The following is a 12,541-nucleotide window of genomic DNA, read 5'->3' as shown; positions in this document are numbered from 1 at the left end:
CCAGTGAGATATTGCCTGACTGGGTAAGTTATTACCAGGATATTTTAATTTAAAAATTTGTAGAGTTCTTTCCTTGTGTCTCAGAATACTGTTTCATTAAAAAGAGACAATAACAGCAACGTTCAGTTTATCTTTAGATGAATGCACCTCCTTGAAAGTGTGGAAAAACACATAGAGGTCTGTGGAGAAAAAGAATGAAAAATCGAGATATATGACTTAAACTTTCCTTCCAAATACACAGGATGAAAGCTGGTAGAATTTCACGATGGTGTAAAATCAGATTATCATATCAAATGGCACATACAGAGCTGGGGTCACTTTTTATCCTCATTTTGAAATAGTCTGTGGGAAGGGGACTGGATTTCTGAGTCTGTAAAATTCAGGTTTCAGGCTGTTGTCTGTCAGCTCTCAGCAAGGAGCTCCAGAAAGATCCAGTGATCTGCAGACACCTTCTCTGACTTTCCTGTTAAAACATTGGAAGCTTTTTTATTTGTGCTTTTAAACACAGCTAGTGGGGTTTTTTGAAGAATCAGGAAGTAGCATCTGCACATAAAAAGCAGTTTATTTATTGATCACTATAATGCAGAGCTGTTACTATGCAAAAACTGTTAAATATCATGGGCCCATGTTCTGAAAGCAGACATTTGATAGTTTGCCTGATGCAGGATTCCCTGTTTCAAGTCTGGCAAGATTTGCATCCTCTCATTAGAGACCCATCAAGCTACTGTAATCCAAAACTTTGAATTTATGAAGAAAGACATTTTTAGTTGGGAATCAGTGTAATGTTCACTGATGTACATTGTTACTTGGCAGATGAGTAACAGGAGTGGATGTTGGAAATGGTTTGGGCTGACAGCTTGACAGCTGGAACCTGAAAAAATCAGCAAAATTTTAATTCCACACATCATTTCTTTGTAAAAGAGCACACTTCTTTTTAGTCAAAATAGTGATGTTTGACGAGCACTGATGGGGATAGAATTTAAAAGTTATTAGTTATATTTGGAGTTTTGGGTTTTCTTTGCTGACTTGGTTTCCAAAACCAGTGGGTTTTTTCTGTTCTGTTTACCATGGCTATTTGCTCTCTCCATTTCCTCCTCCTTATTGCCATCTTCCTCACCCTTAACTTTCACTCTCTGGCTGTATCTTTTTTCAGTATGGAATTACTTACAAATAAGCAAACAAATTTTGTGCTTGAACAGCAGGGGGAGTTCTGATCTTTTTTGTTTCCTTTTTTTTTTTTTTCCCCTCTCCTCTAAATCTGTAAAATGTAATTTCATCCCTGTTCAGGTTTCATAGCCTAGGAGGAGCCAGCCTCTTGGGAGAGGGTTATTAGATTCCATTTGCAGTGGTGGCTGTTTTCATTTGAATGTGGGGTTTTCTTTCCCCACCATTAAACGGTGAAAATAATTTTTTTTAAAGTGTCCCAGCACTTAACCCTTTAGCAGCTGTCATCAGAAAACTAAGGGGGGAGATTGCAGCTAATTGGAATGTTGCATAGGAAGGAAAAGTCAAACTGACAACAGAAAGTGTTCTGGTTGTGGACTGAGAACACATTTTTAATCTTTTACTGTATTTACTGACTGTGTGTCAAATAGCTCCTTCCTGAACCTGAAGTGAGTTTTTTTTTTCCATTTTGCCAAACTATTCTGTGACTAGCAGAAGTCAGAAAAGTTCTCCCTAATTCCAGGCCCTGCTCTGCTGTGAGGTGATCCTTACATTGCCTCTCACAGTTCCATGTGCTTGGCTCTGCTGTGAGCTGTGTGTTCCCAGCACTGGTGTTTGTGTAGGCACAAAGGGAAAAATGCTCCTCTTGAGAGGTGATGGGCCATAACTTCATATTATTTGTGAGCTACTTTTCAGCTTAGTTTGCTTCTTTTTAAATATGGTGCCCTGCCTGTCTGTGCTGCAGTTTGGAGCAGGGGAGGAGCTGGGGGAAGGGGCTGCTTCAGCTGTGGGGAATTACACGCATGGCTGGGCCTGCAGGCTCTGGTCCTGCAGAGATTCCTGCTGAATCCAGGGGCTCCCCATCCCCAGGGATGTGGATGCTGAAGGACACAGTTACAGGGCTGCTGTTCCCAGCCTGGGAATCAAGCCCAGTTTCCAAGGTGGTCGTGGATACTGTGGTTATTAAACCCTCAGGTGGGAGAGGATAAAGATGATCTGTTGTGATTTCTTGTGAATCACAAAAAGAAAAATCTGTTTGCAGGGAAAGCTGCAGTGTTGAAGTGTCTGCTGGACATTCACAAGATTTTTATGGAGAGTGACCCTGCTTACATCCTTAATGATCTCTTCATTACAGACTATTGCATCTGGATCCAGAAAGTCAAGTAAGTTCTTCAGTAGTTGCTGATGTGGGTGATGTTTTTAGCATACTTGATCTGTGAACAAATATCAGTAAAATAATCAGTAAAATAAATTGTCTCTTATATGTGGGAATATGATCAGTTTTGTCATTTTTTAACTCTGTCTGTCCAGCACTTCTTGATACAGAAGCAGACATTCAGTGCATTTTTAAATACAGGAACACCATTGGAGAAGGGAGGAAGGAATTGGATTTTAAATAAAAATGTGAATTTTCATTAATATATTAATAGGGGGTTTGGGGCAAAAACAGCTTCTGGGAAATTCTCATTCTATTGTGATCTTTCCTATGAAGAGAAATGTTTATGTTGCACTTACATAACTTCAGGATAAAGGTTGGAAGGAGCTTCCAGTTCAAAACTGACAGCACATGCAAGCATTCCCAGCTGCATGGAGCATTGATTTATGGGCTTGTAGCAGTTGCACCAATTGATTATTAACACCAGAACAAGTGTCACAAATCCCCATGTGCTCTGTGCTCCTGCCCCTGCAGCTCTCCCTGGCACTGTGGGAAGCTTTGGCTTCCAGTACTTGAGAGGAAAGAGGGACTTTGCCATCTCCAGACAAAACCTCTGTGCTTCTGTGTCTCACCTGTGTTCTTTTAATGGATTCAGCATGGCTTATTCCCAGAGTTTTGGGTAGTTTGCAGCCAGACTGGTTGGAATACCAGCATGTTTTAATGGCTTAAAACCAAAAGTACCAGTAGGAAAACAGTGGGAAGTGGATTAAATGATTAAAGCAAGCTGCATGTTCAAATCTTACTAAACTTTATATTGTTCTTGTCAGATTTACTCTGTTTTTCATACAGCTTTTCTATTATTTTTCCTTCCTTTTTATATCTTCACAGCCTTCTCTGAAAGCCACAAAAGGTGTGAGTTGGAACAGGCATGACTAATATACACACAAAAAATGTAATTTTGTCATATTTGTTAATACAGCAATGCAGACTCCTGATCCAGTGGCTAAAATAGTCTTTGTATTTAACAGGAGACTCTGGGGGATAAAATATCTGACGTGCAGAAGACAATGTGAAGGGGATGTAGAGGGAATTTGGTAATAATTGTGATTAGAAGGGGGAATGAGGCAGAACTGAGGCAGCCTGCACAGGCTGTTGAGGTGTGACCTTAGCAGTACTTCTTGGAGAATTAAAGACCCTCAGTTTATAGCTGTTCATGATGGTTTGTAGATGTTGATTCTTATTCTGTGTGTGCTTTCAGTGACTCTGTTCCTGTAGGTAACAATATATAAAATACTTTGAAACAACTACAGGAGTTTGCAAACATTTTGATTCATCAATCCTGCTGAATTCCTGAAACAGCCAGTTCATTTTGCAGTGTCAAATTTGAAGAGGCCTTTTTCAACCACACCTGAAATGTGTGGGAAATTCACCAGGTATGGGGAAATTCAGGTTGAAGTTGTGTAGAAAAAGTGCAGTAAATAAAGGAGAAAGTTATTTCATGGGTCTTTCACAAAGGAATGAGTCATTAAGCAGTAATACCTCTGCTGCCCATATCAATGAATATAATGACTAGCAAGTCAGTCATAAACCCAGTTTTCTTTAAATCCAGCCCAGAAAAATGCACAGTAGCTGTAAGTGACTGATAGATTAACACATTTCCTCCCAGACTCTCACATTATGTCCCAGTTAAGCAGAACTGACAGCTGCTGGAAAGAGGACAATTAAGCTATCTTATTGTCAGAGTGACATGGCACAATGGCTGTCTGTCATTAGGAGAGCAAGAGAGAGGAGCTGCAGAACCCAGTCCTATTTTTAGGCCTGAATCAGGACAGCATTTGAGCATATGCTGCAGTTATTGCTGTGCAGTTCAGCAGTGTTTGAAGTTCAGCAAGTGCAAAGGGAATGGGAACACTTGGTTTTGTTCCTTTATGTTGGAGGGAACAGCTAAGCTCACTTGTCACTCAGGACATACCTTGACAGGGTGGTGACTTGTCTGTTCAAGGCAAGGGGTCCCAGCTCCCCAAGGTGAGGCACCTGGAGTGGAGGGTGGTGCATCTTCCCTTTCAGGGATGAAGGTTGTGGCATCCCTCTGGGAATTCCCTCTGAAGCACTGGCACAGCTGTGGCTGCCCCTGGACCCCTGGAAGTGTCCAAGGCCAGGTTGGATGGGGCTTGGAGCAGCCTGGGACAGTGGAAGATGTCCCTGTCTGTGGCAGGGAGGTGGATTGAAGAGAGCTTTGAGTTTCTTTCCACCCCAACCATTCTGTGATTCTATAATTGCTGTTGTGGTGGAAGAGACTTGGGAGGGGAAGGTGTTTATAAGATGTTACTGTGGTGGTCTTTTGGTGTTAAAGTTATTTCCATCTCCAGTCAGTCTGGATGTTTCCCCTGTTTTGTTTCTTAACTATTATTTGCTCCATCAGGCTTTATTAACTTCCTTTGTCTCCATTTCCTCCTGTCCTTTTGTGGCTGAGGATAATCTCAGAATCCATGGAGGGTTTTCCTTTTCTTCCCCTCTTTCCCTGTAAGCAACAAACTCCTGGTGGAGGTGGGGGTCTCTGTTTACATAGTTAAAACAGACTCTAGATTCTTTTTAGTGAAGAATCTGGGCACTTCAAAACCAGCTGGAAACAAGCTCTTCAACTCACCTGTGTTGGCACAGATCTCTGGGTTTAGGAAGAAAGTTTGGCACAGGCAAAACCATAATGGATATATCCAGTAAAAGAGAGCACTCAGTCCCATTCCAGATGAAGAGAAACACCCCTGGTAGGGGGGTTTTAAGTATGCCATGTGGAAACAAAATCCTTCTAGCCAGCAGAGTGTCAATAGCTGATAACAGATTTGGTTTGAGATCATAGTTTGGCTGTGGGTAAATTAGATGAATGAGTGAATGTGTCACTGGGCTGGCAAAAGCTGATTTATTTTAAGCACAGTGTATCTAGAATTGGAAATGATGAAAATGATGAATAAAACACACACAGGTGGCTAATAGTCAATTGGGGATGGGGAGTACAAGCTAGGTGTGGAATTCTAAGGATTTTTTTTGTTTAGGTCTTTTTTTTTTCCAGAAAAATTACTTTATTCAGGTGCCTGTTACTAAGAGAAAAGTAGATTCCAAAATGTCTTAGACAATGGAAGATATTAGCAAGTGTAGCTAAAATGTTATCTTATTGCTTGTAACTTAAAGACAGTTTCACCACTTTCTAGGTTCCTAGTATTGCCCTTCAAGCTGCTTGTGAAGTGACTATTAATAATTCCATCCACTGTGTAAGGTGGCATGTAAATCCTTTTAAGTGTTGTTAGGTTTTGAAGAAAGGGAGCATGTTGCTCAGCCAAACTCATCAGAAAAGAGGGAAAAGTAAATGTTAACCTGGGTAACAAAAGCTTGACAAAGACCTATGAAGGCAGCTTGTGGTAAATCTCAGCAGGTGGTGTCAACATTTCTGTTGAAAAGCCAGATGCAGCCAGATGGAAAATTGCATCTTTAACCCCTGAGGTCATAATGACATGTCATCACTTCATTTGATCCCCCTGCTAAGTGAGCTTATCATCCACCCTGCTGTCACTTCTGTTATTGCTTTCATTTCCATAATAAAATTAAATTTAATTTGCCTGGTTTGCATGCTTTTGTTCTTCAGGTCCGAGCTTTTACAAGCCACTCTGATACATATGGCAGCCTCTCCCAGGTGAAATTAGAACTGAATTTTTGTTCTAAGTCTGGCATTTTCTCCATCTTTCACACCTTCCTTGAAGCAGAAGGGGGTGAAGGAGAGGAGAAGGGTTTTTGGGGAAACCACTGGTTGGTTGATGGCTGCAGTCTGGGCAGTTGGGACCAGGGCAGTCCAGGTGTGCATTTACTGCAGGAGAGCTTTTCTCCCTCCTGTCAGGAGTCTGTGTCTGTGACCCCACAGGAGCTGTGTCCTTTAGAGAAGTCAGAATAGTTTACCCACTGTCTCTTGCTGTGCTGAGGTTCCTTTGTGTGGCCTGATGTCTTTCTCCAGTGTTTTGTGTTCCCCTTTGTGCCAGGCTCTATTCACATGGGGTTTTTTGGCTGCTGTTGTACATATGTGCCTGCTGGCCATGACATGGGTGGGAGGCTGAACAGCTTCCTTGAGTCCTTGGCAGTACAGGCAGTTCTGCACCCCTGCTCAAGGGAACAGCTCCAGCCCATGGCAATTTAAAGTATTTTTACCTAATATTTACATGCATATTTAGCTTTAAATGTGTACCAGTTTAACATTTGTAAATGTGTATTATCTGTGTTCCTGAATCAGAGGTGAAGCTGTGACTCTTCCTGGCAGTTTTCCAGGGTTTAGTGCTTTCAGTATAGAATCACAGAGTGGTTTGGATTGGAAGGGACTGTGGAGATCATCCAGTTCCAACCCTTTGCCATGGGCAGGGAGACTTCCACAAGACCAGGTTACACCTCCATCCAGCCTGCCTGTTGTACAGTTGTTTTTTTTCTCACAGTTTTATAGGTATGACATGTACAAGAGAATGTTTGATCCCATGTATGTTTTTCTACTTTCTAACTTAGCATAAGATTATAAAGATGATTGTTTGTGTTGTATTTTGTAGTAGCTTCAACACGTGCAGTGAGGGAGAGCTGTGAGCTGAGGCAGCTGAGCTGTTAAATTGCCTTGCTGTGTTCTGTGGAACTGTATCTGCAACTTGCTTTGTTATCCCTCACAAATACGTGCTCTGCACCCTGAGACAAATGTGATGGTGCTAATTTTGGTGACTGGAGGTGTAACATGCCAGTTTGAGCATGGACTCCTTGATTTAAAGTGAAAACCAGGATTCCTTGTGGCATTTATTCAGTCTCTGTAGGAGCTGCTGTCTTCATTGGTACTAACTAATTTAAAATCAGATGTTCCTGAGCGTGTCATATTTGCTTCTCCTGGTTTGCAGGTGAGAGAGCCCCTGAAAGGTGGGTTGGCCTCATAGGTCTGTTTTCCTTTTCATCTCTTCCTTACAATGGAAGCCTTGTCCTTGTTACACTGTAATTACCCAGTCTAAAGCCAGCGGGGAGTTGCTGCTTGATGTGTAGGATGTGAATTTCTCCTAAATAAATGTAGGATTAATTACATTCACAGCATGTCACAGAGGTGATGAGATCGACTGTGATTGTTCAGGCCCCCTTTTCTTTTCCCCAGGTTTTCTGAATCCCTTGTTTAATCAATACAGAGTAATGCTGCCCTGATGCTGCAAAGGCATGAAGGAGTCCAGGACTTTGAGAGAAAAAAAAGATTTGTGAGATACAGGATTTTTACTGCCTGTCTCACATCAGATCCTAAAGTGCACAAGGGAGTAAAGAACTCAACTTTTAAGTATTGTAGTTTCAGTCCATTGCATTGGCTTTACCTCAGGCTTTTGCTAGATTTGGGAAAATATTTTGGAACATATAAACATGTTTAAGCTTCTGCTGTCAAATATGATCTTTCACTGAATGTAAATAGAATTTTAACATAAATTCTAATGGCATGTTAAAATAATTTGTGGTATGGATCATTTATCTGCAAACTGAAGAAATTTGATTTGGTTATTATTTGTTAAAATCTGGGAAACTTTGAGGAGCATTTCAAAGTGTGTAGAAAATATCTTGATTGTGCCACTTTTGCAGCTGTTTCTTCTTGGCATTTTTGTTTTCTTTAGTGTTTTGGGGTTTTGAAAAGCTCACAACACTTGAAAAGACACAAGCCAGGCTTTTAAAAGTCTTTTGTTATTTGCTTTTTTGCTGCTTGTAGGGTTGATATTCATGAATTAATAGAATGGTTTGGGCTGGAGGGGACCTTAAAGGTCATTCTATTCCATCCCTGCCATGGCAGGGACACCTTCTACTGTCCCAGGGTGCTCCAAGCCCTGTCCAGCCTGGCTTTGGGCACTTCAGGGATCCAGGGGCAGCCACAGCTGCTCTGGGCACCCTATGCTGGGGCCTCACCACCCTCCCAGGGAAGAATTTCTTCCTCATATCCCATCTAAACTTGCCTATACTCATGAAGTCCTATTTCACCTTTATACCATTTCCATGTTCCGTGGAAGGGTTTAATTGTAACCTCTGAAACTCAGGACTAGTAAATGAGGAGTGAATGGAGTTTTTCTTGTAGTGTCAGCACCTCTGCTGTGAAAATACTGAGCTCAGACAGGAGAATTCGGGAACAAAACTGTCCTAAAAGGTTTTCAAATGGTGCACTGCTAATGTTAGTTTATTAAATGTTTGATTTGTGATGGGGGGAAGAGGGAGTGTGTTAACACATAATAAGAATGAATTGGTGCTTTAAAGCATTCTCAAATGTTAGAGGAATATGCTAATTTTCAGCTGTTAACCTCCTGGATCCAGCAGCCTTGATTCCAAAGAACAAAGGCATAAGCAGCAATATATTCTGGATGAAAATCCTGCCTCTTGGCTCTGTGGGATTAATCTGATTTGTACAGCATATTTAAAGCACTTCATCCAGTTGAGGCATGAGGGAAAATGCCCCTCGTGGTGTTGTGTTCCAGGGTCCTGGGCAGCTGTTTCTGCTCTGCCTGGCCTTGGCTTTGGCTTCGCCTTCATTGCTGCCCATGGCAGCCTTGGTTTAGTGGAAGCTGCAGTAGTTTCAGGTTTGATAAAAGCTCCAGTTTGCAGAGTGTGTGGTGCAGAGAAAAGCCAAATGGCTTTCATGGTGCTGCTTTGCCATTAGCATGTGTTTTTAGCCTCTGTTCTGCTGTAGCCTGTTGTGTTCACTTATCAGGTAGTGTAACAGCCCCACCCCAAAACCCCTTAACTTCATCTGTTTTGTTCTGTTTTGTAGTGAGAGGATTATATTTTTGACTGTAGCTTTTTAATGATACTGTCATTGTGGGATGCACTGAAGCCACATAATTCTCTTCCCCTAGTCCCTGCAAAACAAAAACCCTCCTATTTTAAAGATTTTTAATTTGAAGGCTATTCTTTCCTTTGCTGTTCTGCTTTGGTAAGAGCCATGCAGGTACAAGGACAAACCCCAAAACCTTGGTGCTGTTTGTGGTCACACCTGGAACACGGTGAGGCAGCTGGGGCTGCACCCTGACTGCCCTGAGAGCACTTGCTCAGGAGCTCAGGACTACAATCCCCAATTACTGGAGCTCAGGACTACAATCCCCAATTATTGTAATTCCTTCTTAGCAGGTTTTACAAGCTGGCATTGCTGCTGCTGGCAGGCAATGCAGTGTGCAGCACTGCTTGGAGCACTCGTGCTGTGCTGGGTTTGCTTCCCATTCACTTCCTTGGTGGCCTGGAGTGCTGAATTAACTTTGAGCTGTCCCAGCTGCTCTTACCAATAATGAGTGGCTGCTTCAGATGGTCTTTGAGATGAATTTAATGCATATTTAAAAATCTGGAAGAAAGTACTTAATGTGTCCTGTTAGATTTTTTTTTGTGGCATTAAATATTATTTATTTATTTAAAGGTGTAAAATGAATTGCCCAGGCTGCCCCAGACTGGCCATAAGTGCTTATTTGAACAATGGGCATTTTAATACAAGTGAGTCTAAAATGACACACTCAGTAAAAGCTTGCAGAGCACAGTTATGGATTGGAGAATAAAAGACATTTGAGGGTAACAGCTTCAGAAAAATAGGTTGGGTCATGCTTGAGAACAATTTGAACCTGAGCAGGTGAGAGGGTGAGTGCACTTCAGCTGAAGAAGCAGAGTAGTATCACTCACAAGAAGGAAGTGGCATGACCTTAAAATGCATCATTTGTAAGACTGTTAAAACACTGATTCTAGTGCTTGTTCAAAAAGATGTTGAAAAATGGAGAGGATTAGGTGGGGAAATAATTCATGAATGTAAATGTCTGAGTGACCTGTGTTATGCCAAGGCATCAAATAAACTCGGGAGTGCATTGGTAAGAAAATTAAAGGTTGATTAGGAATTGTCTACAAGAATGATGGGAGAGAGATTTCAGGTTTTAGCCATTGAGTTGTATTAAAAAAAAAAAATAATCACACAGTCTTTTTGAACAGGAAAAATTCAGACAGCAATAAATTTTCACATTTTCCTAGTGAAAAGTAATTGAGTTGACTCATTCTTCCTGTGTTGTTGGGTAATTCTGTACAGTCTTACTTGTTTCTATCAAAATTGCACAGCTCAGATAAACACCTTTTGGCTCAAACCTGAGTTCTGGGTCTGATGCAGGAAGTATTGGAGATTCTGAGCTGTTTATCATGCTACCAAAACAGGAAATGCTTTAACTTTCCTTAAACCTTAGGTAGGACTTTACCAGCTCATCAGAGAGTTGGTAGAACCCCCAGATTTATTTATTTTCATCCCAAGTCACCTGCTCTTACACCTTAGATCCCAGTTCTTGGATTTAAGAAGAGTAACTAATAATTTGCAGGCACATTCTGTGTGTCTCCCCTTTCAGGGTTTTGATGCATGTTTTTAATACAATTTCTGTTTGTTTGCTGCCTGTGCTTCTCCTTAGGTCCTGCATCTTGTTTAAGGCCTGAGCTGTCACTTCAGGTGTCTGTAAAGCAGGAGGTGCACACAGAGCACTTGTAAATAACAATACCCAACTAACAGTGCACTGACCTAAGAGCCTTAAGGCAAAACACTGCCCTGAGGGCTCAGAAAGGTGATAGGCAGGTGTGTATTATACCAGAAATTCCCTCTCATGTATGTTTTAGCAAGCCCTGTAAAACATGGATTTTTAACAAGGGATTTAATCTCTCCTTCCAGCTGCTAGCTGCAGTTTCCTTTGATGTTTTTGCTCTCCTGCCCTCTGTTGTTTTTTCCTATTTATTCCATCACTTTTCTATAGCTCAGCTTCCTTCAGGCTGTGTCTGAATGCACCTTGCTGTGGGCAGAGAAGGCAAAGAAGAAAGCCATTTTTTTCTCCCCTCAGGCTACTGCTTTGATTTTCCAAAGTTGTTGGGAGGCAGTTCCTGTGTGCCTGCAGAAGGGTCAGTGATCTGTGTCTGTTCAGGCAGCACAGCTCAGCTGAGTGGATTTCTGGTTTGATGAGGGGAAGGATGAGCTCGTGCAGTCGCTGCCTTTCTGAGCAGGTGGAATGTGCAGCTCTGGTCCAAGGGGGAAGCTGAGCTCCAGGCTGGGAACATCTTCCTGCTTTGTTTCCAACCTGCTCAGCAGCTAGCTTAATAATAATAATATGTCTGTGAGGCATGATCATGGAATCATGGAGCAGTGTGGGTTGGGAGGGACCTTTAGAGGCATCCAGTCCAACCCTTCTGCAGTGAGCTGGGAACAGGTTGCTCCAAGCCCTGCCCAAGCTGGCCCTAAATATTTCCAGGGATGGGGCAGCCACGGCTTGTCTGGGCAGCCTTTTCCAGTGTTTTATGACCCTCATTGTTAAAAACTGTTCTTATATCTAACCTAAGTGGGCCCTGCTGCAGTTTCAAGCCATCCCCCCTTGTTCAGTGTAGCCCAGAGCAGCTGGGAGCAGGTGCCCGAGCACACCAGGGGATGTGGGAGGAGCTGGGAGCAGGCTGTTCACTCCAGGCCCTTGCAAAAATCTGCTTTCCTGCCAGCAGTCTGCAAGATGCTCTGGTTTGGTGTCTTTTCCTTTTCAGAGTGAGTTGGGGATGGACTGAGGGTGAGGGGGCTGCAGGTGGAGTTTTCCCTTCAGATGTTGCGGGTGTCAGTCGCAGCAGTGGAGCAGTGGAAGAGTTAAACTCCGATCAGCCCCACTGTGGTGTTTGGTGGATAAATTCCATTGTGAAGGGGTAGGATCATGTTGGAGTAAAGTTTGTAATTGTGCCTTTAAGCCTGTTCCCTGCCATTGTTGTTATTTTTGTAATACAGGACTTTGCTAGCATTATCCTGAGACTAAAATTCACATTTTCTGCCCTGCTGTGTGAGTACCTTTCATTCCCACACTGTAACACAAATTGTCTGATTTGCAGCATGAGAAGGGCTTTCTCCTAGATCACCAGCAGTGATGGTGAAGACCAAATTCTAGGTAATGGCAGCAAAGAAACCTGAGGGAAATGGGGCTAATGCAGAACAGTTCAGTGTTCCCTTTCTGTAACACGTCCAATATTACTATCATTTTATAAAATCTCTCTCTGTGCATCTGTTTTGTGGTGAGTTATCTATTCATCTTTCATTATTTGTGTTTATCATAAATGCTTTTGGAAGCTGTGCCATTATTAGATGTTTGGACTGGCTGCAACTTACTGGAGCTGTTTTGGCAACAGAGCTCCCTTAAACTATTCTTAAAACATATAAATACTCTTCAG

The 12,541-nt window shown here is 42.2% G+C and overlaps 1 protein-coding gene across 3 annotated transcripts in view; it reads left to right on the top strand.

Moving 5' to 3' along the window:
- Positions 1-12,541, top strand: part of SHQ1 (SHQ1, H/ACA ribonucleoprotein assembly factor) — a 38,571-nt gene that overhangs the window by 15,543 nt on the left and 10,487 nt on the right. For all 3 annotated transcript variants that reach the window (XM_059856822.1, XM_059856823.1, XM_059856824.1), the window contains exon 11: positions 2,207-2,327. In XM_059856822.1, coding sequence (XP_059712805.1) covers positions 2,207-2,327 — 121 coding nt within the window. The remainder of the gene's footprint in view (positions 1-2,206; positions 2,328-12,541) is intronic.

Source organism: Haemorhous mexicanus, chromosome 11, assembly GCF_027477595.1.
Source record: "Haemorhous mexicanus isolate bHaeMex1 chromosome 11, bHaeMex1.pri, whole genome shotgun sequence".
NCBI classification, from domain to species: domain Eukaryota; kingdom Metazoa; phylum Chordata; class Aves; order Passeriformes; family Fringillidae; genus Haemorhous; species Haemorhous mexicanus.
The sequence above is the reverse complement of the archived record's forward strand: the minus strand, read 5'-3'. Positions and strand labels throughout refer to the sequence as shown.